The sequence below is a fragment of the Sorex araneus genome, chromosome 2 (genome assembly GCF_027595985.1).
Source record: "Sorex araneus isolate mSorAra2 chromosome 2, mSorAra2.pri, whole genome shotgun sequence".
NCBI lineage: Eukaryota > Metazoa > Chordata > Mammalia > Eulipotyphla > Soricidae > Sorex > Sorex araneus.
Window position 1 is genome coordinate 242,167,882 of NC_073303.1, and position 23,533 is coordinate 242,191,414.

Sequence of the window (23,533 nt, forward strand, 5' to 3'; positions counted from 1 at the left end):
TCAGAATCTGAGTAAGTGGCAGAAGACTCATAACCAGCATCACTTCCATCTAATACACTAGAAGTAGAGCTATATTCACCAGCCTCAGAAGTATTTTTACTATGGAAACCCTTTCGAGACTTAGGTGTGGGAGGAGCTGAGGCCGTATTGTTCCATCTATTCTCCTCCACATCAACTGCACTTTTCAAAAACAGGAGAATAGAATTAACAATCTCCCAGGTAGTCCAGAATTCCATGGGGATCTTAGTCCCTTCCTTAGATGCCTTGGAGACATTTTTCCTAACTTGTTTCCAAATCTTACTTTCTAGAGTTCCTTCGTCTGGGAACCATGGGTTAACTGCATAAACTACCTTAAAGCAGGACCGGAGTTGGTCTCTGGAAATGCAGAGTTCCGGGTCTCCTGTTCTGCGGGAGAGACACTGAATCAAATCCATAAATGGCTTGCCCTGTTCAGTCTGGCTCGAGAAAATATGAAAGATCTTGGGAAGGCCCAGAATCTGTCCCATCTTAGTGGAGGATTGCTGTTGGATTCTAATCCGCAGCACACAAAAAAAATCCTGATCTCCCACTCACTTTCTAGAGTGGGGTGCACCGAACGCTATTCTTACCTTTAGTTGGTAGTTCAGGCCCGCTCCAGGGACGCCAGCTGTAAAAAACTAAAGCTCGCCGAAGGGCGAGTGTACTCGCGGGCTCTCCGGGGGCTCTGTCTCATCACCCGTGTTCGGTGCTCTGGAACCGCAGTGTGTGGACTGGATCGGGACGGCCCGTGGTCAAGGACAGGCGAAGGAAGAACGAGGACCAAGCTGGTTGCTGATTAGTTACCGTTTATTCAATCTTCAAGCTTTCTCATCTCCCGCACTCCCAGCTCCGGCCTCTCTCTGGATCTACTGCTCAACTCCTGCTTCTCTCTGGCTTCTCCCTCTTCTCCTCCTACTTCTCTCCCGATCTCTCTCTCAGTGGGTCTGGCCCTCGGAAACAAGATACAAAACCAAAACCGAAGCCTTCTTTGGGCTGAAAGCACTCGGATTTACATCCCAAAGACCAGGCTGGGCTGCAGCAAGAAATCTACATGTCAACTACAAACTAGACAGCACCTGAAATTTACATCCCAAAGACTAGGCTAGCACCTTAGATCTGCAGGTCAAAGATCAGCTAGGTTTCTGTGACAAAAGGTTTCTGACAAAACTCCAGAAGGCAGCTGGAAAAGGGGAAATATTCCAACAATTATGTATCCGGTTCCTCTTTAAAGTCTGCACTACTTCAGGGAAGCACTAGTGTGTCACAGTATGTGAATTTTGAAATATCATACTACTACTACTACTACAACTACTACTATTACTATTACTACATACTGCTAGTAGTCTAGTAGTCAGCAGACTATAGGTCAGCCTTTAAAAATAGTGACTTATTTTTTGTTAGATGTCATGCCTGGTGATGCTCAGGTGTTACTCTAAGCTCTGTGTTCACAAATCCCTTTATGCACTGTTTGAGGACCATTTTAGGTGATTGCAATTGAAAATGGATCAAGCATGTGCCAAGCAAGCACCCCCTGCTTTGTACTGTGTCTGTGTACATCATTAAAAAACTTTTACACTGGTTAATGTCAAGAAAGTTATGAAATTAGATGTTCTTGGTTCTCCTTAGTACACAACTTTTTTTCAGTTCATTTTACATTGTTAGTACATAATAACATAACTTTTTTGATTGGTTTGTTTTTGTTTTATTAGTCTCAGCCAATTGTGCTGCTAGCTTACTCCTGACTGTCTGCTCAGGAATCACTCTTGCTAGACTTTGGGATCCTATGGTATGTGTGGTACAAACCAGAGTCAGCTGCGTGCAAAACAAGTGCTGTATTAGATGTGCTTTCAATCAGGCCCCAGAAACTAATTTTTTTCTGTTCCACTAGGTTTCTGTTTATATGTTAGAACATTTTTCTCTTAGAGTGGCCCCAAGGGACCTGTGAGACAGCACAGCTAGTCAATGCTTGTTTTGCCTTCCCTGAGAGCAATGGTCAGCCCAGGTTCAACCCCGCTTTGACATCTAAAGAGGAAGGAGCATCTGGCAGTGTCTCTCCTGGGTGCTTCTGTGAACTGATGCCCAAGTGTGAAGCCAGTCAGACCAGACAGTTTCTGGATCCAGTGCAGGGACTTCTGGTCAGGGTCATAGGAGTTTTGCTCGTCTCTGGTGCTCACAACTTTGACTTCTCCAGGTCTTTGTCAAAACCTCGGTTGGGGATCCTCAAGAATAACAGCCTGAGGAAGATGGTGTTGCTGTCTGACACTGTGTCCCCAGGTACGAGAGTGATGCAATGAGGCTCTAAAGTGACAAGAGTGCACGGGCCTCCAGGGTGGACTATCTGGTTGTCATTTCAGGAAGGAGATGTGGGATGTGGCTCTGGTTGGAGTGCCCCATTCTACTGTCTGTGGCCTCTTTTGTCCATAGTCATTTGGTTTCTGTGTTTGGCTTTGGAGCGACACCTAGTGGCTCTCAAGAAAGGCTCCCAATTTAGTGCTCAATTGTCAGTCCGGGTCTACTGGACCTTATGGATGATGGGCTAGTATGAATTCTTGGGGGTTTTGCTTTTTTTGTTGGTTGGCGGAGTGGTTAGTGGTGGGGCCACACCTTGTGATTCTTGAAATTACCCATTCTGACATTGCACCTGCAGTGCTTGGGGGACCATATGGAACACAGTTATTGCCACATACCCACTGACTCTTACTCCAGCCCTCTGCTTTGTTTCCTTTCGTTTTTTTTTTCTTGCCACAGTGGAGGGGCTCGGCACTTCTAAGAGAACAGCTTGGGATTCACACCTGATGGGTATCATGGACCCCAGGGTGTGCTGGCACCTGTTATGACTGCAGATCCCATAATTTGCGATTCCCCTATTTTATTTTCCCACTCTGGAGAGCCTTGCCTGTTCTACCACAGTCTCAGGTTAAGACGCTGCTGTGTGTTTTGTTTTGAGCCACCGCCATTCCCAGTGAGAGTGATCAGAAGTTCTCTGGGGCCAACTGAGTTCCTGTGGGTCAAGTAACATTTACCTCCTTCTAAAGGGATTTGGCCCAGGCCTGAATTGTGAGTTTAGTGTCCTACTGGCACATATGTTCACCCATAACTTGACTTTCTCACTGGACATTGTGTATCACCTCATTCCTAGAACAGGAATGAGAGATGTATTATTGGACAGGGCGTGTCTAGTATTTTGATCCAACCTAGTGTTGCTTCTTTTTAATTTTTACTTTATAGACCACACCCAGTGATGCGGGGGGGGGTGTTACTCCTGTCTCTGCACTCAGGAATCATTCTTGGTGGTGCTCGGCGGACCATATGGGATGACGGGGATCAAACCCAGGTCAGCGACATGCAAGGCAAAAGCCATAACAGCTGTACTATTGCTCTGCCCACCCTAGTGTTATTTCTTTTCGGTCCTGCTGGGCATGTGTTCAGGTCTTACTTTCTGCAGTGCTGGGACCACTGGTCCACTGGTGCTGGGCTTGGCCATGGGGTGTTTGTGTAACACCATCACCTCAAGGAACCTTCTACAGTAGCACCTTCACATTTCTGCAGACCTGGTTGCCTTAGAGTGATTTCTTGGCACACTGAGCCAGGAATGTGCATGGATTCTGGTTCCTCCCGAAGGAACAGGGCAGATGTCCTGAGCCCCTCTAGTGCCGTCCTCATGGCTGAGAAAACAGAGTGGTGACTGGCACTGTCTCCCGTCCCCTGTGTATGTCTGCTTAGGACGTAGTGACCTTCTCCGATGTGTCCATGAACTTCACCCAGGAAGAGTGGACATCCCTGGATGCCTCTCAGTGAAAGCTCTACAGGGACGTGATGCTGGAGATCTACCAGCACCTTCGGGCCATTGGTGAGAGCCGCATGGGGCGCGCCCTGCCAGCACAGACCTACTTAGATGCCTGGGGTGTGGCGGGGTCTGTGTGTTCAACAGGGGCCATGATCTGAATAGTTCCTTCCACTGCTAAATCAAGTTCTTCTTGTTTTACACACAGCTTCACTGTATTTGTTTTGGTTTGACTTTGGTGCCAAGTACACATTCTACCTGGCTGTGTGTTAAATGATCATTTTAGGGGTGCTCGGGGACCCTGGGGCTGCTAATAATTGAACTCTATTTCCAGATTCTATAGTCAGAGCATTACTTCCAGTACAATTGCACCATTCCTTCAAGTTCAAGAATTTTGTTTTGTAAATCTTTAATTGTACCTCATGGTGATTCACTAATTAAAAAATAAATAAATTTATAAAAAAGAATTTTGTTTTAACTTGGTTTTGGGATTACACATGACAATGCTCAGGTTTTTTTCTTGCCTATGTATTTAGGAATTACTCCTGGCTGTGCTCTGGGACTGTCTGAGCTGCCCACCCATATGTGTGGGCTGCGCATTTGCTTTCCCGCTGTAATCTCTCTCAACCACAGTTCATTTAATTCTTTGGCTCGTCCCTTCAGACGCTGCTCTGTTTTAGTGCTCAGGGTCACTTTAATGATGTTTGGGAGAATTCTTCAGGACTCAGAGTTTGCTCCTGGGTTCTACACTCAGGGATCATTCCTGACTGGCTTGAGGGACCCTAGGGAATGTTGGAAATCGAAGCAGGATTAGCCATGAGCAAGGCAAGTGCTACATTCCTGTGCTGTCTCTCTGGATACTTTTTTTAAATTGGGATGTCTTGCCATCTTTGACCATTTTTGGACTTATTAAGCTCTTAAGTTTACAGTTGTTAGTTATAACTTTGACAGGGGCTAAAAAGTTCAAGTAGTGCTAGGCCTAAAGTGATAGTAGAGCAGGAAAGGTGATTGTCTTGTAAGTAATGGACATGGGCTCAATTCCCGGTATCCCATTGGGTCCCTGTGAGTTTTCAGGTGGGGTCCCCAGTAGAGGAACAAAGAGTCAGGAAACCAAAGATTGATGATCAAAATGGTGCATATAATGCAGAGCTGAAAGTATACTTACAGAACATCTGAATAGGGTTGAGATACAGGACTGCATTTGGGTGTGAGAGAAATTTACACTTGATCTTAGTCAAAAGGCTGAGGAGCGATGTGTGAGGGTCATTTACAGACATAAAGCGTTGCAATGGAGCCAATCCTCTTGAGGGGTTAACTCAAGAAGACATTCTTTCTGAAATCTATGTTTTTTTTCCCTTTAGTTTTACATATTCAACAAGTAAGTTTATTTCTTATTAACACTTGCAGTTGTTTGGACCAAATTCAAGCGGGGCCCTGAGGGCAAACAAGATTTTTACCTTAAATCCCAGACTAAGTCTTCAGGCTGGTTCAGCTTTTCCTTCTCCTTGGGGGTCCTGTTCCTTAAGTCATAAGACTTTCATCAAGACTGTGCTTCGATGGCTTTCTAGACTGTCCCTTTTTGATGCTGAGTAGAATTCTTGCTCTCCCCAGGTCATCCAAAGACCCACATCAGAACACCCCTTTGTTGGGTGTTAGCAACTATGGCAACAGAAGCTTTGTCATTAATCTGTAATTCTATCTCTGTGGGGACAGGACATTGTGGGGGAAGCTTTCTGGGATATCCAGGCTGTGTGGAGGAGCTCAGAGGCATGTGTGCAGGTGAGTGTCTCAGGACACTCCCTGGCTTGGGTCCTGGGCAGTGTTGGGGTGCCCTGAGCGCATGGGAAATGTGCTGCTGACCCTGGGGGCCTCAGACTCCTGGATCCAGGCCTCTGTGCTGCTCTCACACTTGTATTGCCTTGTCTGGACTCTCCCTTAAGAATGACCCTGAACTTTACTTTCTTGTTATTGTCATTATTCATCCTGATGTGTCAGTCCATAAGATTTACAGCTCTTGGTCCCCCAATCTGTGCCTTACCTGCCTGGCTGCACTGCCTACAGTGTTGGGGTGCCTGCAAAATATCATCTTCTTTTTTCTGTAGCGAATTGTGCATATTCAAAAAATAATATCTGAAAGGAGGGCCTTGGCGCCAGCTCTCCCTCTCACCACCTGTGTTTGGTGGTCTCGTGCCAGTTCTCCCACCCTGGGGCCACAGATGGCGACAATCAGCCAGGCGAAGGAAGGAACTAGGGCCAGGTGGTTGGTATCAATTGCAGTTTATTCCAACGTCATATTCATTCCCCTCTGGTCCTCCTGCTTCTCTCTCTCTCTGCATCACTACTCCCACTTTTCCACAGCCTACTTTATGTAGAAATCATGTAGGGTGGGGATACAGAGGTGGTGTTGAATATTAACCAATCCATAGAGGTAAGGCCACTCCTCCAGGATATTAACTCAAGGACAAAATCTCATCCAAATAGATTACTCCACATTACTAGGTGAGCCGCTCAAGGGTAGGATTCCATCCAGGGTATGTTGCTTTCTTCTTTCCTCAGCCAGTAATCCACTTAAATACTTGTATTGAATTTGCTTCTAATATTCCTAGGAATGCCATTTTGTATGAGCAAATTAAGAGATATATCAAGCTTAAAGTTGGTTTTTCCTAGGACATCTCACTATAGATTCTAGACCACAGTCCTCAGGCCAGGTTAGTCTTCCTAACTCCAGCAGTGTCCTTGTTCAGTTATCTCTTTTGAGTCAAGACAGTTTGTTCACGACCATGCTTAACTTATAGTTAAGTATTGTGGCACTTTGGCCTGGCCCATTTCGATGCCAGGGTATCTCATAGCTTGCCCTGGGTCCTTGCAATCCCTCACCGGAACCCTGCTTTTGGGGTGCTAGGAACTAAGAGCCACTGAGGCTTAAGTCAAGAAAGCAGATGTCCATGTGTGAATATTATTCAGAGTCAATAGACTCACAAATTACAAGCATAATATTAACTATCTTCTTGTGTTTATACAAAAAGGACTTTGCTTGAAAGTAAACTATGCAAAAGACATAAGAGAAAAATAAAAGCAATATTTATGTTTTTAATTTATTTTTTCTTTTTGGGTCACACCCGGCGATGCAAGGGGTCACTCCTGGCTCATGCACTCAGGAATTACTCCTGGCGGTGCTCGGGGGACCATATGGGATGCTGGGATTCAAACCCCGGCAAGGCAAACGCCCTACCCTCTGTGCTATCACTCCAGCCCCCTAAAAGCAATATTTAACTTACAAATTCAGTGTCCTTACAGGTTATCAGAATCTCATTAGGGGGAAAAGGTGATTCACTAGTTGGGGAGGAGAGCACAGAGAAGAGGTTACACATAAACAAGAGAATGGGAGTGACTCAGAAGCACTGTGGTGGGTGTAATCCAATAAACCTAAGCTCCTTGTGGCACGGGAGAAAGGACAAAGCAATGTTATCCTACAGTGAATGTGTGAGCCACCATAACAAAGCTAATTTGGGCCTGAGTAATAGTACAGTGGGGACTATGTTTACCATGCACTCAGCCAACCCAGTTCAATAACCTGTGTCCCATATGTGTCATGAACATCACCGGATCTGGTCAAAAAGCAAAACCTGAACATCTTGTGTGGATTACCATGCTGCTTACAATGATCCCCATCAGAACTTCTGTTTGTTGTGGGCCTGTTTGGATATGAGAAACATCAAGGTGTTCTCCACCCGCACTTCCTGAGTCAATTACATTTCTTTCAAAAAATTCTTATAGTGTGTATTGCATTTGATTTCAGAACTCAAACCACAGATTCAGGTTTTGTCATTTCAACAATTAGATTTAGGAATGGGGTCACTGAGTATGAGTGAACTGGTAAAATTTGCAAGTTTGGAACAGATACTATGCTGCCAGGATACTCAGTGGACCAAGAATGTGATTTTTAAGGTGGAGGACTGGGCACGGCAGAGAGGAAATCTAGAGCCTAATGCTTGGGGTAAAGGCCCTTAGCTTTACTGGGTGGTAAAATCACTGCTCAAAACCTAAAGAAATGTCTATTTTTTCCGCATCAAAAATGTGATATTTCATTTGATTGAAGCTGGTAATTGTTTCAAAATAACTAATTTGGGGTTGGAGTGATAGTACAGTGGGTACTGACTTTGCTTTGTATGCACCTGACCTGGGTTCAATTCCCGGAGTTCCATATGGTCACCTCAGCAGTAATAGGAGTATTTTCTGAGTGCAGAAGGAGGAGTAACCCCTGTTTGTCGCCGGGTGTGACCCAAAAATGAAAAAAAAACACAAAAAAACTAGTTTGAGGGTACTAGTGATACTCCTGTGAGAAGGACATTGTTTTGCATGAGGATGGACAGTCTGTTCCCAGTCTCCATTTGGACCCTGGGGACCCTCCAGGAGTGATCCTTGAGCACTGCTTGGTGTGGCTATCAAAATACAAACTACAAAACAAAAGGACCAAAAAATGTATTGAGGGTCTAGAGTGATAGCAGAGTGGGTGGGTTGCTTTGTACGTCGCCAACACTGGTTTGATTCCCAGCAGCCTATATGGTGCCCTGAACACCACAAGAAGAAATTCCTGAGTGCAGAGCCAGGAATAACCCCTGTGCATCGCCGGGTGTGACCCAAAAAGAAAAACACATGTATTAATCCTGAGAGTCATGCATTTATGTTGAGATGTTTTCGAAGGCCCATGTGTTTTGTCTCAGCTTTGTGGGGATGCACTGTTGCCTTCAATGCATGCATCAGACACTCCACACCGAGCTTGAACCGAACCCTGACTCAAGTGTATTTTATTTTCTCTTGGAATAGTTTGTTAGCTTTTTTTTTTTTTAATCAGTGAATAACCGTGAGGGTACAGTTACAGATTTACATATTTTCGTGCTTGTGTTCGGTCATACAATGCTCAAAAACTCATCCCTCCACCAGTGCTCATTCTCCATCACCGATGATCCCAGTATGCCTCCCACACCCCAATCCCATCTCCCCCATCGCACCCCGCTTCTGTGGCAGGGCATTCCCTATTGTTCTCTCTCCTTTTGGGTGTTTTAGTTTGCAATAGAGGTATTGAATGGCCATCATGGTCAATCTGTAGTCTACTTTAGACACACATCTCGTATCTCGAGAGGGTCCTCCAACCTTTTTACTTGGTGTTCTCTTCTCTGTCTGAGCTGCCTTTTCCCCCCAGCATGTGAGGCCGGCCTCCAAGTCATGGAGCAAACCTCCTGGTACTTATTTCTACTAGTCTTGGATGTTAATCTCTGTTTCTTCTATTTTATATTCCATAGATGAGTGCGATTTTTCTATATCTGTCTCTCTCTTTCGGACTCATTTCACTTCGCATGATACTTTCCATGATCCACTTTTAAGCAATGTTCATGATTTCATCTTCTCTAACAGCTGCATAGTATTCCATTGGGTAGATGTACCAAAGTTTCTTTAACCAGTCATCTGTTCTTAGATGCCCGGGTTTTAACGAGATTCTGGCTATTGTAAACAGTGCTGCGATGAACATATAAATGCAAATGTCATTTCGACCATACTTTTTTGCCTCTCTGGGATATATTCCCAGAAGTGGTGTTGCTGGGTCAAATGGGAGCTCAATTTCTAATTTTTTTTTTATAATTTATTTATTTTTAATTAGAGAATCACCGTGAGGGTACAGTTACAGATTTATACACTTTTGTGCTTATACTTCCCTCATACAAAGTTCGGGAACCCATCCCTTCACCAGTGCCCATTCTCCACCACCCGTAAACCCGGCGTCCCTCCCACCCTCCCCAATCCCATCTCCCCCCCACCCCACCCTGCCACTGTGGCAGGGCATTCCCTTCTGTTCTCTCTCTCTAATTAGCTGTTGTGGTTTGCAATAAAGGTGTCAATTTCTAATTTTTTGAGAAGCTCCCATAATTTTTTTCAAAAGGGCTGAACCAGTTGGCATTCCCACCAACAGAGTAGAAGGGTCCCTTTCTCCACACATCCATGCCAACACCTGTTGCTTTTGCTCTTTTGGATGTGTGCCAGTCTCTGTGGTGTGAGGTGGTATCCCATAGTTGTTTTGACCTGATCCCCCTGATGATTAGTGATGAAGAGCAATTTTCCATGTGTCTTTTGGCCATTCGTATTTCTTCCTTGAGAAAGTTTCTGTTCACTTCTTTGCCCCATTTTCTGATGCACTTGGTGTGTTAGGATTCTGCAGAGGGACTTATTTCTACTGTGCCCGTTCATTGAGTTAAAAAAATCCCTTAGGGACTGGAGCACAGCGGGTAGGGCATTTGCCTTACATGCTGCCGACCCTGTTTGGTTCCTAGCATCCCATATGGTCCCCTAGCACTGCAAGGAGTAATTCCTGAGTGCATGAACCAGGGACTGACCTCTGTGCACTGCTGGGTGTGACCCAAAAAAGCAAAAAAAATCACCTAACATACAGGGGACTTTGTAGTGCATTTTTTAAAAATCAGGGACAAAGTCAATGGCTCAGGCCCCCATTAGTCACGTGAATAAAGGATAAAATGGTGCCCAGTTTGGCAGGGGGTCTCTGAAGGCCCATGTTTTGCAGGACAGAGCGACCACCCATGAGCTTCCCGCACCTCCCCGTACTCACACTGTGTGAGGCGGGGCCAGGCCATCTTGGGGGGCTCTTTTGAGCTTGTTTTTCACTGCTGCCCCATACCCAGGCAGTTCCTGAGGCGTGGTAGAGTTTTAAGGAGGATGCAAAGCTTTGAGGGGTGCAGTGGGGTCTGTGCCGGAGTGCAGGGGTCCCGGTGTGAGTGCTTGATCCTGGGGCCGCCCCATGCTGCCACTATCGCCTCCATCTCTGCGATGGGGGAACGGCGGGTGGGAGTCAGGCTGAACACAGGCCTTGGGTTCAGGAACTGGTAAGGGCGGGGTGCTTGATGTTCCAACACTCCCAACATGGAACTCCCTGGGTGCTGTCCTGAAGCCTTTAGCCTTGACATAGATGCTGTAGAATCTGCAGATTCATGTTCGGGGGCAGGGCTACAGCCCCCTAAAGGCAAGAGACCCTGTTGCCATCTGTCATTTTTATTGGCTGCTGTGATGGGCGGGGCTATTTTGGAGGCGTGGTCTGCCTGGTTGGGTTTTGACCCATGAAGTTTTCATTTGGGGGTTATTTTTAGTTGTTTTTGGGTTTTGAGGGGGTAGGAAGAGAGAAAACACCCCAAGATGCTCAGAGCTTACTCCCATCTCTGTGCTCTAGAATTTTTCCTGGTGGTGCTCAGGGATCTAGGATGCTGAAGTTCGATCGGGGTCAGCAGGCCAAGCATCCTACCAGCTTTACTGTCTGTCTGACCCCAACCCTGGTGCTTTTTCCAGATCAGGAATTTCTACTCCCTCATGTTAAGTCGCAAAATACCCTCTATTCTTCATCTCTCCCTGACTGGACGATCCCTGGATACTGGCTATTGGGATGCGTACAGCAGGTAAAAAGTTTACCTTTACCCAGTTTCATGTTCTCACACTGCCATGGCCACAGTTCTGGACATATACCAGTCCCTGGGAGAAACAGCAAGGGATCTTTGGGGCTGGCAGAGGCATTTGAGGTCAAGACACTTTTACTCTTCAAAAAGGATTTGTGGCTCTGTGGTTGTTGGATATCATTGGTTTGTCCTTTCCCCCTTGCCACTAGGAGCTTAGGTTTATCAGTCACACCCATCAAAGTGCTCCCGAGTCACTCCCATTCTTTTGTTTATCTGTAACCAATTCTACCAGTTTATCTGCTCTTCCCTTAATCAAACTCTGTTAATTGGTAAGGTCAGAACTTCCTAGGACACTGAATATTATAACATTGCCTTTCTCTCCTCTTTATGCCTTTTGAATAATTTACTTTAAAGCTATGTCTTTTTTGTATAGATACAAGAAGACAATATTATGTTTTTATAACTTAAGACTTAATTGGCCTCGATATTCCCTCCTGGGCATCTGCTCTCTCCACTTAAGCCTCAGTTGCCCTCAGTTCCTAGCACCCCAAAGTAGGGTCCCCGACGTGGGACGGGAAGGATCCAGGGCAAGCGGTGAGTTATGTGCTACCCTGGCATCGAGATGGGCCTGGCCAAAGTGCCTAATTCTTAACTATAAGTTAAGAGCTTGATCATAGACAAATGCTGTCATGATCCAATAGTAATTATGAGACAGGGACCCTGCCAGGGATAGGAAAGACTGATCTGGCCTGAGCACTGTAGTCTGAGATTGAGATGGCCCCAGGAGAGCAATTCTATAAGCTTTAATGCATCTCTTATTGTGTCCATACAAAATAATTAATATTATGAATTCTTATATGTTTGCTGGCTGAGGAGAAGAGAAACACATTCATGGGACTCCGCCCTTGGGTGGATCCTCCTGCTGATAGAGAATTAAGTCCTAGGAGAAGCATCCCCTGAGGGAAAAGAACCTTACCCTATTGCTGACCACACCTATGTGTATGCCCCAACCCCCTGATGCTGTGGAGATTTAACTAGGCAGTAAGAGTGGGTTGGGGGCCAGAGCCAGATCCATCGGGCCAGATCCAGATCCACAAGAGCCAGATCCACGGCGCCAGATCCACCGGGGCCAGATCCACAGGGCCAGATCCACGGGGGCCAGATCCACAGATTGAGAGAGAGACCGAGAGCCGGGAGAGAGGCAGAGAGAGAGAGAGAGAATGAAGTAGGATGGGGGAGAAAGAAGCAGGAGGAGAATCAGAGGAGAATGGAGATGGACATGAAATAAACCGATCGAGCAACCAGTTTGGCCTTGTTCCTTCCTTCACCTGCCTCGCCGCCTGCGCGCCCTTTCTTTTTATTTTTATTTTTATACAGTGGTGAGTTCAGTGCCCTACAGTCCACACACAGTTTGAGTCACGCTCTGGACATTGAGTGTGATCCTTATCATACCTACAACAGGGGGTGTGGGAATGTGGCATGGGGGTGGGAAAGTTTAATATTTTGATCTGGGTCAGTGTCAGTTTTCTTGGGTTCTTCTCGGTCTGTGCTCAGGTGTTACTCTCTGCAGTGATCAATGGATGAGTATTCATGGGGTTTGTCCTTGAGGTGACTGCATATAAGCCCGGCACCTTAGGTAACATCTAGTATACTGTTATAATTTCAATGTAGTACATCTAGCTTCCTTAAAGTAATCACTGAGGCCTTCAATCCAGAGTGTGGGGGTGAGGGTGAAGGCTGGTTCCTCCCGACAGGAGTGGGGAGAGGGTAAGGCCTTGAGATCCTCTAGGGCATTGGGTTGTCTCATCTTATGCTCCATGGAATGAGGTGGGATGGCCTCCTGCCCCACTGTGTGTCCTGGCTCTGGATGTGGTGACCTCTCTCAACACAGCCGTGAGCTTCACCCCAGAGGAGTGGACATGCCTGGACCCCTCTTAGAGGAAGCTCTACAGGGACATAATTCTGGAGACCTACCAGCATCTGTGGGCCATTGGGGCTGCCGCCAATACCCAGATGGACCTATATGGGCTTCCAGCGGCTGGGCCAGGCTTGTGTTAGACAGGGTGCATGATTCTCATGGATCAGGAAGTTTGACAGACATGAGAATAGCCTTTTCTTTTTTTTTTTTGGGTCACACCCGGCGATGCACAGGGTTACTCCTGGCTTTGCACTCAGGAATCACCCCTGGCGTTGCTCAGGGGACCATATGGGATGCTGGGAATCGAAGCTGGGTTGGCCGCGTGCAAGGCAAACGCCCTACCTGCTGTGCTATCACTCCAGCCCCGAGAATAGCCTTTTCTTGAGTTCCCTCTTATTTTTTTTTGAACCAGCCTTCACTCACAATTTGCACTGGTGAGCTCCAGTAATCACTTGCAGGAAGCCAGATCTGCTACAAGTAAGTGAGGACACTATGCTAGAAGGTCCCTGGAGGTTCTGGCATGGCATACAGTCACCTCAGGGAAAAACACCGTTGATGCTCAGGGTTTCCTTTTGGCTATCTACTGAGGAATCTACATTTGGTGAGCATGGGGAACCATGTTGGATGCCCAGTACAGTTATCAAACCTGGGTCAGCCACATGCATGACAAGTACCTGACGAGCTGTGCTACCACTCAGGTTCCTCTAACTAGTTCCTTCATTGACTAAATAAATTTTCTTTGCGCTAGTGTGATAGTATATGTTGTATGTCATTGGCCTTGCGCACAGCTGGCCCAGGTTCTATTCTTTGCATCCACCATGTCCCTGAGCACCAGCATGAGTTTTTCCTCAGCGCAGATCCAGGAATAGACCCTTGTCATTGCTAGTCGTGACCCCAAACAAACAGAATTAAATTACTTCTGTTACTACACTATTCCTTCTATTATTTCAGCGTTTTTTCTGGAGCGATAGCACAGTGGTAGGGTTTTCGCCTTTCATTTGGCCGACCCGTGTTCTATTTCTCCTCCCCTCTCAGAGAGCCCGGCAAGGTACCAGGAGTATTGCGCCTGCACGGCAGAGCCTGGCAAGCTACCCATGGCGTATTGGATATGCCAAAAAACAGTAACAATAAGTCTCACACTGAGAGATGTTACTGGTGCCCGCTCAAGCAAATCGATGAGCAATGGGGTGACAATGACAGTGACAGTGATTTCAGTGTTCCAGTGTTGCTTTGGGTTTTATTTGGGGTCATACTAAGTATTCTGTCTGCATGAGTGTCGAATGACCACTGCTGGCAGTGCTCAGGGGACAATGGGGTGCCAGACATTGCACCTTGGTCAGCAGCTTGCAAAGCACGTACCTTTGCCACTGTACTATCGCACCAGGTCTCAGCTTCATGTATTTTTTGTTTGGTTTTTGATGCTATGGTTCTGAGGTCACACCAGGTGATGCTCAGGAAGACTCCCAGTTCTGCATTCAGGAATACTCCTAGCAGTGCTTTGGAGACCATATGGAATGTGGGGGATCGAACCTGTATTGGCCACATGCAAGGCACCACCCTACTCATCATAGAGTCTCTCCAGCCCCGTTTTTATTTTTTAGATATCATTATATTTATTTGAGGGGGTATATATGGCCACCACACCCTACTGTGCTAATGGGTTATTTCTAGCTGGACACTCAGGAATTATTCCTGGTGGTTCTCAGGGGACCATGTGTGATCAGGCCCAGGTAGGCGCATACAAGAGAAGCACCCACCCTGCTGTCCTATCACTCTGGGCTTGAAGCTTGTTTTATAGTGAGGATTATAGGGTTATATTGCACTGACCCACAATGCATTTTTCTTTAGTTCTGTCCGGTATAATGACATGATCTCTACCACCTCTACTTATCCAGGAGACACGGTTTCACAGTCCGAAGTATAAGAGAAATAACCCCCTTCCCCCACACCATCATCAGCGACATCATCGCTGAGACTGGCATAAAAGTCATTGAAGGCTAATTCAATGCCTTGTCCTTAGTGCCACAGCTATTTGAGTTATGAGACTTATAACTTCCCCCGAAAGTCTCCTTGCTCTTGCTATCTCTGTGAGTAAAATGCATTTTCTCTTGGTAAGGTGCAGAAAGTGGAGAAATTAGATATTCTTTTTTCCTATTAGTATTTAAATCACTTGATAATTTTCATTTTTTGTTTGGGGGACACAGCCAGCATCTCTGGGCTTACTCCTGACTCTACTCATGAATCACTCTTGGTGGCCTTGGTGAAGGGACCCTGTGGTATGCAGGGGATCAAACCAGGGTCAGCTGTGTGCAAGGCAAGTTCCCTCCTGTGTGTTTTCTTGCTCTCAACCCAGGACCTAATTTTTATTTATTCTACTGGATTTCTGTTTAGGTCTGCTGGGTGTGGCTGCAAAAGATAATCAAATTTCTGAACTGAACCTTGAGAATATGTCACTGGATTTCACACCTCTGCTGTTGGCAGATAACTTCCTCTGATTGAGCTGGGTGTATTTGGGAGTGGAGAGGGGGTTCTGCCAAAGCAGCAGTGCTCAGGGGTCACTCCTCGGGGATTCAGGGTGTATAGTTGAGTCTGTTGCATGCATGGGAAGTGCCCTGCCCACTGGTCTCTCTTCCTGGCCCCTGCTGGCAATTCAAACCTTTTGCTTTGCAGCCTGTGCTTCCAGCTCAGGGTCACATTGGGAGCCCCTCAGTGTCAGCAGCCCTGCCATGAACTCTACCAGCTGAGCCTCATCGCTGCCCCCCTTCATGCTCATCTTTGTCCTTCTCACTAGGTTCACATGATTTATATAGATTAGAAATCCTGGGGTCAGAGAGAGGCCAGGAGTGCAGGCCCTGGCCTTGCAAGCAGACTGCCATGGTACAATCTCCAGCAAAATGCAGTGCCCTCAATTACCGCCAGGAATAGGCCGAAAGTTTTGCTATTTGTGGCTCCAAAACCCAAACCTCTGCCTTATCAAACTGACTTGGAGGAGTTGAAGCATAAAATACCTTATTTTTCTGTTGGATTTGGGGCCATATCTTGTAGTTACTATTTCTGGTACCTAGGGAGGTGCTAGGGACAGAACCCAGATCAAGATTTGCAAGGAAAATTTGCAAGGGTAGTACCCTAGGAGACTGTCACTGTCATCCCATTGATCATTGATTTGCTCGAGTGGGCACCAGTAACGTATCAATTGTGAGACTTGTTACTGTTTTTGGAATATTGAATACCAAAATAGCTTGCCGGGCTCTCCGAGAGGGATGAAGGAGTTGAACTCAGGTCGGCCACTTGCAAGGCAAACACCCTACCCACTGTGCTATCACTCCAGCCCTTAGTTCACTACTAAGTATAAATATATTAATATGGAAGAAAATGTCTGATTATGTTTCTAATCAGTTTCATCTTTGAAGTCTGCACTACTGCAGGGAAGCACCAGTGTGTCACTTTATGTGAATTTAGAAATACCATACTACTACTACTACTACTACTACTATTACTACTACTACTACTACATACTACTGCTGGTCTAGTTAGTATTCAGCAGAATATAGGTCCAGCCTTTCAAAAAAGTGACTTATTTTTGATTAGATGTCATGCTTGGTGATGCTCAGTTGTTACTCCAAGCTCTGTGCTCACTGATGTCTTTATGCACTGTTTGAGAACCCCTTGAGGTGATTGCAATTGAAACTGGGTCAAGCATGTGCCACGCAAGCACCCCCGCTCTGTGCTGTGTCTATGGATATCAATAAAAAATTTTACACTGGTTAATGTCCAGAAACTTATGATATTAGATGTTCTTGGTTCTCTTTAGTACACAACTTTTTGAAAGTTTATTTTACCTTGTTAGTACATAGTAACAGAACTTTTTAAATTGGTTTGTTTTTGTTTATTAGTCTCAGCCAACTGTGCTCCTAGCTTACTCCTGACTGTGTGCTCAGGAATCACTTTTGATAGACTTGGGGGATTCTATGGTATGTGGGGTTCGAACCAGAGTCATCTGCATGTAAAGCAAATGCTGTATCAGATTTGATTTCACTCAGGCCCCAGAAACTAATTTTTATCTGTTATGCCAGGTTTCTGTTTAGATGTTATAATATTTTGTATTAGAGTGGACCCAAGGGACCTGAGAGACAACACAGCAGGTCAATGCTTGCCTTGCCTTCCCAGAGAGCTTAGACTCAAATTTGCTTCTGCATCCCCTAAAGAGGAAGGAGCATCTAGCAGTGTCTCTCCTCGGTGTTTCTGTCAACTGATGCCAATCAAATCAGATCGTTTCTGGATCCAATATAGGGACTTCTAGTTAGGATTATATGGGTTTTGCTCTTCTCTGGTCCTCACAACTGTGACTTCTCCAGGTCTTTGTCAAAGCCTTGGTGGGGATCCTCAGGAATAACAGCCTGAAGAAGATGGTGTTGCGCCATCTGACACGCTGTCCACAGGTAGGAGAGTGACGCGATGAGGCTCTAGAGTGACAGGAGCGCACAGGTCTCCAGGGCAGACTATGTGGGAGTCATTTCAGGAAGGATGCTGGTTTTGGCTTTGGTTGGATGCCCCATTCTACTGTCTGGGGTCACTTTTGTCCACGTTCATTTGGTTTCTGTGTTTGCTTTAGAGCGACATCTAGTGGCTCCAGGAAAGGCTCCCAGTTTAGTGGTGAATTGTCAGTCCAGGTTTCCTGGACCTTATGGATGACAGGAAAGTCTGACTTCTTGGGGTTTTTTTTTTTTTTTTGGTTGGGGCAATGGTTAGTGGTGGGGGACACACCTTGTGATTCTTGAAATTACCCTTTCTTATAATACACCTGCAGTACTTGGGGGACCATTTGGGACACTGTTATTGCCACATACCCACTTACTCCAGCCTTCTACTTTGTTTCATTTTGTATTTTTTTCTTGCCAAAGAGGAGGGGCTCGGCACTTCTAAGAGAAGAGCTTGGGATTCACACTTGATGGGCATCACCGGGCCCCAGGGTGTGCTGGCACCTGTTATGACTGCAGATCCCATAATTTGCGATTCCCCTATTTTATTTTCCCACTCTGGAGAGCCTTGCCTGTTCTACCACAGTCTCAGGTTAAGACGCTGCTGTGTGTTTTGTTTTGAGCCACCGCCATTCCCAGTGAGAGTGATCAGAAGTTCTCTGGGGCCGACTGAGTTCCTGTGGGTCAAGTAACATTTACCTCCTTCTAAAGGGATTTGGCCCAGGCCTGAATTGTGAGTTTAGTGTCCTACTGTCACATATGTTCACCCATAGCTTGACTTTCTCACTGGACATTGTGTATCACCTCATTCCTAGAACAGGAATGAGAGATGTATCATTGGACAGGGCGTGTCTAGTATTTTGATCCAACCTAGTGTTGCTTCTTTTTAATTTTTACTTTATAGACCACACCCAGTGATGCCGGGGGGGGGGGTTATTCCTGTCTCTGCACTCAGGAATCATTCTTGGGGTGCTCGGCGGACCATACGGGATGACAGGAATCAAACCCAGGTCAGCGACATGCAAGGCAAAAGCCATAACAGCTGTACTATTGCTCTGCCCACCCTAGTGTTATTTCTTTTCGGTCCTGCTGGGCATGTGTTCAGGTCTGACTTTCTGCAGTGCTGGGACCACTGGTCCACTGGTGCTGGGCTTGGCCATGGGGTGTCTGTGAAAGGCCATCACCTCCAGGAACCTTCTAGAGTAGCACCTTCACATTTCTGCAGACCTGGATGCCTTAGAGTGATTTCTTGTGACCGTGAGTCAGGAATGTGCATAGAGGAACAGGGGAGATGTCCTGAGCCCCTCTAATGTCGTCCTCATGGCTGAGAAAACAGAGCGGTGACTGGCACTGTCTCCTGTCCCCTGTGTCTCTCTGCTCAGGATGTAGTGACATTCTCCCATGTGGCTGTGAGTTTCAGCCCAGAAGAGTGGACATGCCTGGATGCCTCTCAGCGAAAGCTCTACAAGGACGTGTTGCTGGAGACCTACCAGCATCTGTGGGCCGTTGGTGAGAGCTGAGTGTGGTGCACCCTGCAGGCACAGACCTACTTGGACTCCTGGGTTGTGGCTGGTTCTGTGTGTTCAACCGGAGCCATGATCAAAATAGTTCCTTCCACTGCTAAATCAAGTTCTTGATTTACAAACAGCTTCACTTTATTTGTTTTGGTTTGACTTTGGTGCCAAGTACACATTCTATCTGGCTGTGTGTTAAATGATAATTTCTAGGGGTGCTCGGGGACTCTGGGGCTGCTAATGATTGAACTTGGTTGCCAGATTCAATACTCAGAGCATTAACTCCAGGACAATTGCACCATTCCTTCAAGTTCAAGAATTTAGTTTTGTTTTGATTTGGTTATGGGAATTCACTGAAAATGCTCAGGAATTATTCCTGTTTGTGCTCCGGGAAAATATGGGCTACAAGCAATTAATCATATTTGTGCAAATCACAGGTGTCCTACCCGCTGTAATATCTTCCCCAACACAAGTGGTTTATTTCTTAGGGCTTCAGCCATCAGGTCCTAATCTATTTCAGTGTTTGGGGTTGCTTGCAGTATTTCTTGGGATAATGATACTTTAGCATGACTCAGTGTTTGCTCCGGGACATTGCACTCAGGGATCACTCCTGGCTGCCTAAGGAGACATTACAGAATGTTAATGATTCAATTAGGATTGACATTGACCAAGGCAAATATCCACCTGATGGGCTCTGTCCAGATCTGTTGATTTTTTTTAACCTTTTTTAAAAAACAGTATGTCGTGCCATCTCTGTCTAGTTTGGGGTTTCTTTTGCTCTTGCACTTACTGCACTCACTGTCACTATCACTATTATCCCATTGCTCATCGATTTGCTCGAGCGGGCACCAGTATTGTCTCCATTGTGAGACTTGTTCTTACTGTTCTTGGCATATCGCATACGCCACGGATAGCTGCACTCAGTGATCATTTTTAGAGGGACTCAGGAAACTCCATATGGTGCCAGGACAGAGAAGTATCTACAGAGCTGAGGGTGATTGTCTTGCAGGAAGTTGTGGCAGGTTCAATCCCCGGCATGCCATATGGTCACCAAGCACTTTCCAGGTGATTCCTGAGTACAGAGTCAGGAGTGACCTCTGATCATCTCTGGTGTGGACCTGACAAAGTTAAATACAGTGCTGGCATCAATCGCATGTCACCTAGGTGTGACGCCAGGGCTATATTGTTTGCATGATTTTCTGGTCTCTCCTATTTCACTCTTAAATAAAAACCTGGGCTCTATGTTACTGATAACCAGTAATCTGCAGCACATTAAAAGTTGTAATACTGTTTTATGCCTTTTGAGGAATTTGCCCAATTTCACACGGACACATGGGATTAACCTGTTGCCTTTTCCATGTCACTGATCCTTTTCTCTTTAAGCAGGGCATTCTGAGGGGAAGTCTGCGGTGATCTCCTGGCTAGAAAGTGGAGCCCTGATTCCGGGAAGGAGACGTGTGTGTGGAAGTGGGTGTCTGAGGCCCCTCCCTGGCCCTGCTGCTTGGTAGTGTGTGGTTGTCCTGAGCGCATGTCAGACAAGTGACTCTATCCGGGGTTCCGGGCTTCTGGATCCTGGTGTCTGTGCTGCAATCACACTGCTTTTCTTCACCTTGGAGTTTCAATCACAGAAAAACCATGCGCTTTGGTTTCTGCCTTTGTCGTTTTTCCTCATCTTTCATGTATGTAGAACAGTTCACGGGATTCAAACCCCTTTTGATACCCCGTTAGTGCCTCACCAGCCTCGCTGGACAACATCCAATGCACAGCCTTGGGTGCCCTTTCCAGGGTAGCTGTGTGACTCCTTGTCTTCCATGTCCTGTTTCCTTTGCCCTCAGATCATTGCATTGGTTTTCAAATAAAATAAAAATTTTTTCACTCGTTTTGTTTTTGAGCTCTGTGATACTTGTTTTTTCCTGGCAGTTCTCAGGTTACTTTGTCTTTTTTTTCTTTTATAGTGGTGATACCAGACAATGCAAGGGGGTTACTCCTGGCTCTGCACTCAGGAATTACTCATGGCGGTGCTTGGAACACCATATAGTATGCTCCAGATGGATCTAGGGTCAGCTGCGTACAAGGGAAATGCACGACCCAGTGTAATATCGCTACAGTCCCTGGGGTTACTTTTGGCAGTGCTCAGGGATCAGCCTCACAGAAGGCAAATGACAGACTTGATTTTCTCTCTACCCACTAAGAAAAGATTTTGCCCCCACCTTCAAATTGTGAAGCATTGAGTCTATAACAAAGCTAGATAGGACCAGCGCTGTAGAACAGTGGGGAGGGCACTTGTCTTGTGATCAGCTGACCTGGTTTCAATAAGGACCATCTCGTATGGTTCCTTAGTGTTCCTGGGTCTGGTCTACAAAAGAAACCCAAAAAAGCTAGTGTGTGATTGCCAAGATCCTCATGGAGATCCTCAAATAGTTCTTCCACCTCCTCTGCCTATTCAGTTACTTTGCATTGAACTAATTCTTACCTTGTGGATTGTGTTTGATTTCAGAAACCTATCTGCAGCTTCAGGATGTGGCTCTGCCATAGTTTGATATGGGAAAGGGATCATCTAATTGGAGTGAGTTGGTAAGATTCACACATTCAAAATAAGTATGTTTATGCTGGCTGGATAGCTCAGTTGACCAATCATAGGATTAGAAAGGTGGAGGTTCAGACTCCATCCTCCCACCATATTTACAGTCTCTAGATATGACAGTGAGGAACTTGAAGCCTATTTCATGGAGGAATGGGGCTGTAGCCTCACTGGGGATAACATCAGTAAGCTCAGAATCTACAGAAATTCCTGTTTTTCACATTGGTGAAATTTTTTGTTTTGTGAGTTTTTTTTTTCCTTTTTGGGTCACACCCTGCGATGCACAAGGGTTATTCCTGGCTCAGCACACAGGAATTACCCCTGGCGGTTCTCAGGAGACCGTATGGGATGCTGGGAATCGAACCCGGGTCAGCCACATGCAAGGCAAATGCCGTACCCACTGTGCTGTCACTCCAGCCCTATGTGTTTTGTCATTTGATAGAAAGTAAGCACAAGCGTCAGATTATTTCGAAGAAGTTGTTGCTTGTCCACTTCATCATGCAGTGGGAAGGGCACTTGCTTTACTCAGGGATAGACATCTGGGTTTCCAGATCATATGGTCCCCAGAGCCCCAGCAACATTGGTTCCTATGATCTGCTTGTTGTGTCCCACCCCAAAATAAATACAAACTAAACTAAATTCAAAGAAAACTAATAGGACAAAAAAACATCATTGGTGCAAAAGAGGAATCCTCTTTTGGCCCCTGTACTGCATCTCAGCCGTGTGGATGCAGTGCTGCCTTCAAACATGAATCCCTGGTATCACAATGAGCTTGAACCGAATCCAGTTTTGGGTCCCTTTTATATCCACTAGAGATTGGTGCTTTAATTTTCTACAGAGGGTATTAACTCCACTTAGATCATCTGTTCATTATGATAAAAAGCATGTACACAACTTATGACCCCTCATTGGTCAGTTTTGCAAGTTGGCCTTGAAGAAATGTTAGATGGTTTAATGAAAACTTTCTGAACATATTCGGGGTTGGATTCGTGTGTTTCAAATGTCAGAAAGCACAGCTGCTGTGTTGGAGTATACCTTCAAGCTCTGGAAGTTTCGCATTTGTTTGTATTTTTCTCCCACGTAGAGAGCATAGAATTCCACACACACAGTGTTCCCTAGGCACTCCCAATTTCCTGATGCTTTTTCACATGGGAATTCATTGACCCCGAAAAAATATTTCCTTCTGGGCATCCATCTTATGTGCTTGACTTAAGCCTCCGTTGCACTTCATTCCTAACACCCCAAAAGGCGGGTTACAGCAAGGGACTTGGATGGACCTGAGCAAGCCTTAAACTACCCTGCTTTCAGAAAGGGACAGCCTAAGCAACATAAGTAGTATGATAAATGAAGAACACAGTCATGGAACAAATTCTTACTTGACCCAAAAAGAGGGAACTGAATAAAGACCCTGTTGGTATTAGAAAAACTAACCTGGCCTGAGAAGTGTGCAGTTTGAAATATAGAGAGATGTTCCCAGGAAAAGCCACACTTTTGGCTGGATCTAGGGTATAGATAAAAGCCTATATCACTTACCTGGGTCATGCAAAATAACTAGAAATATTATAAAGAAGTAAATTTCATACAATGGTTTAAATGGATTATTGGCAAAGGAAATGAGAAAGCAATACACCCTTAGAAGGAATCTAGCCCTTGGGCAGCTCTCCAAGGAGGCATCTAGAGTGGATTCTAGAGTGCTGGAGCCCCCAGATGATATACAGTCCTTGGGTGTATGTCCCAGAGGAACTTCACCTAGGAAGTTTCTTCACCTGTGTGCATTGTTTATGTT

At 45.8% G+C, this 23,533-nt stretch overlaps 1 protein-coding gene across 1 annotated transcript in view; it reads left to right on the plus strand.

Moving 5' to 3' along the window:
• The first annotated feature begins 2,093 nt into the window (after window positions 1-2,093).
• Window positions 2,094-23,533, plus strand: part of LOC105943237 (zinc finger protein 208-like) — a 286,674-nt gene continuing 265,234 nt past the window's right edge. The window contains 5 exon segments of the mRNA XM_055124700.1: window positions 2,094-2,292; window positions 5,164-5,180; window positions 5,516-5,581; window positions 17,530-17,613; window positions 19,035-19,161. Coding sequence (XP_054980675.1) covers window positions 2,094-2,292; window positions 5,164-5,180; window positions 5,516-5,581; window positions 17,530-17,613; window positions 19,035-19,161 — 493 coding nt within the window.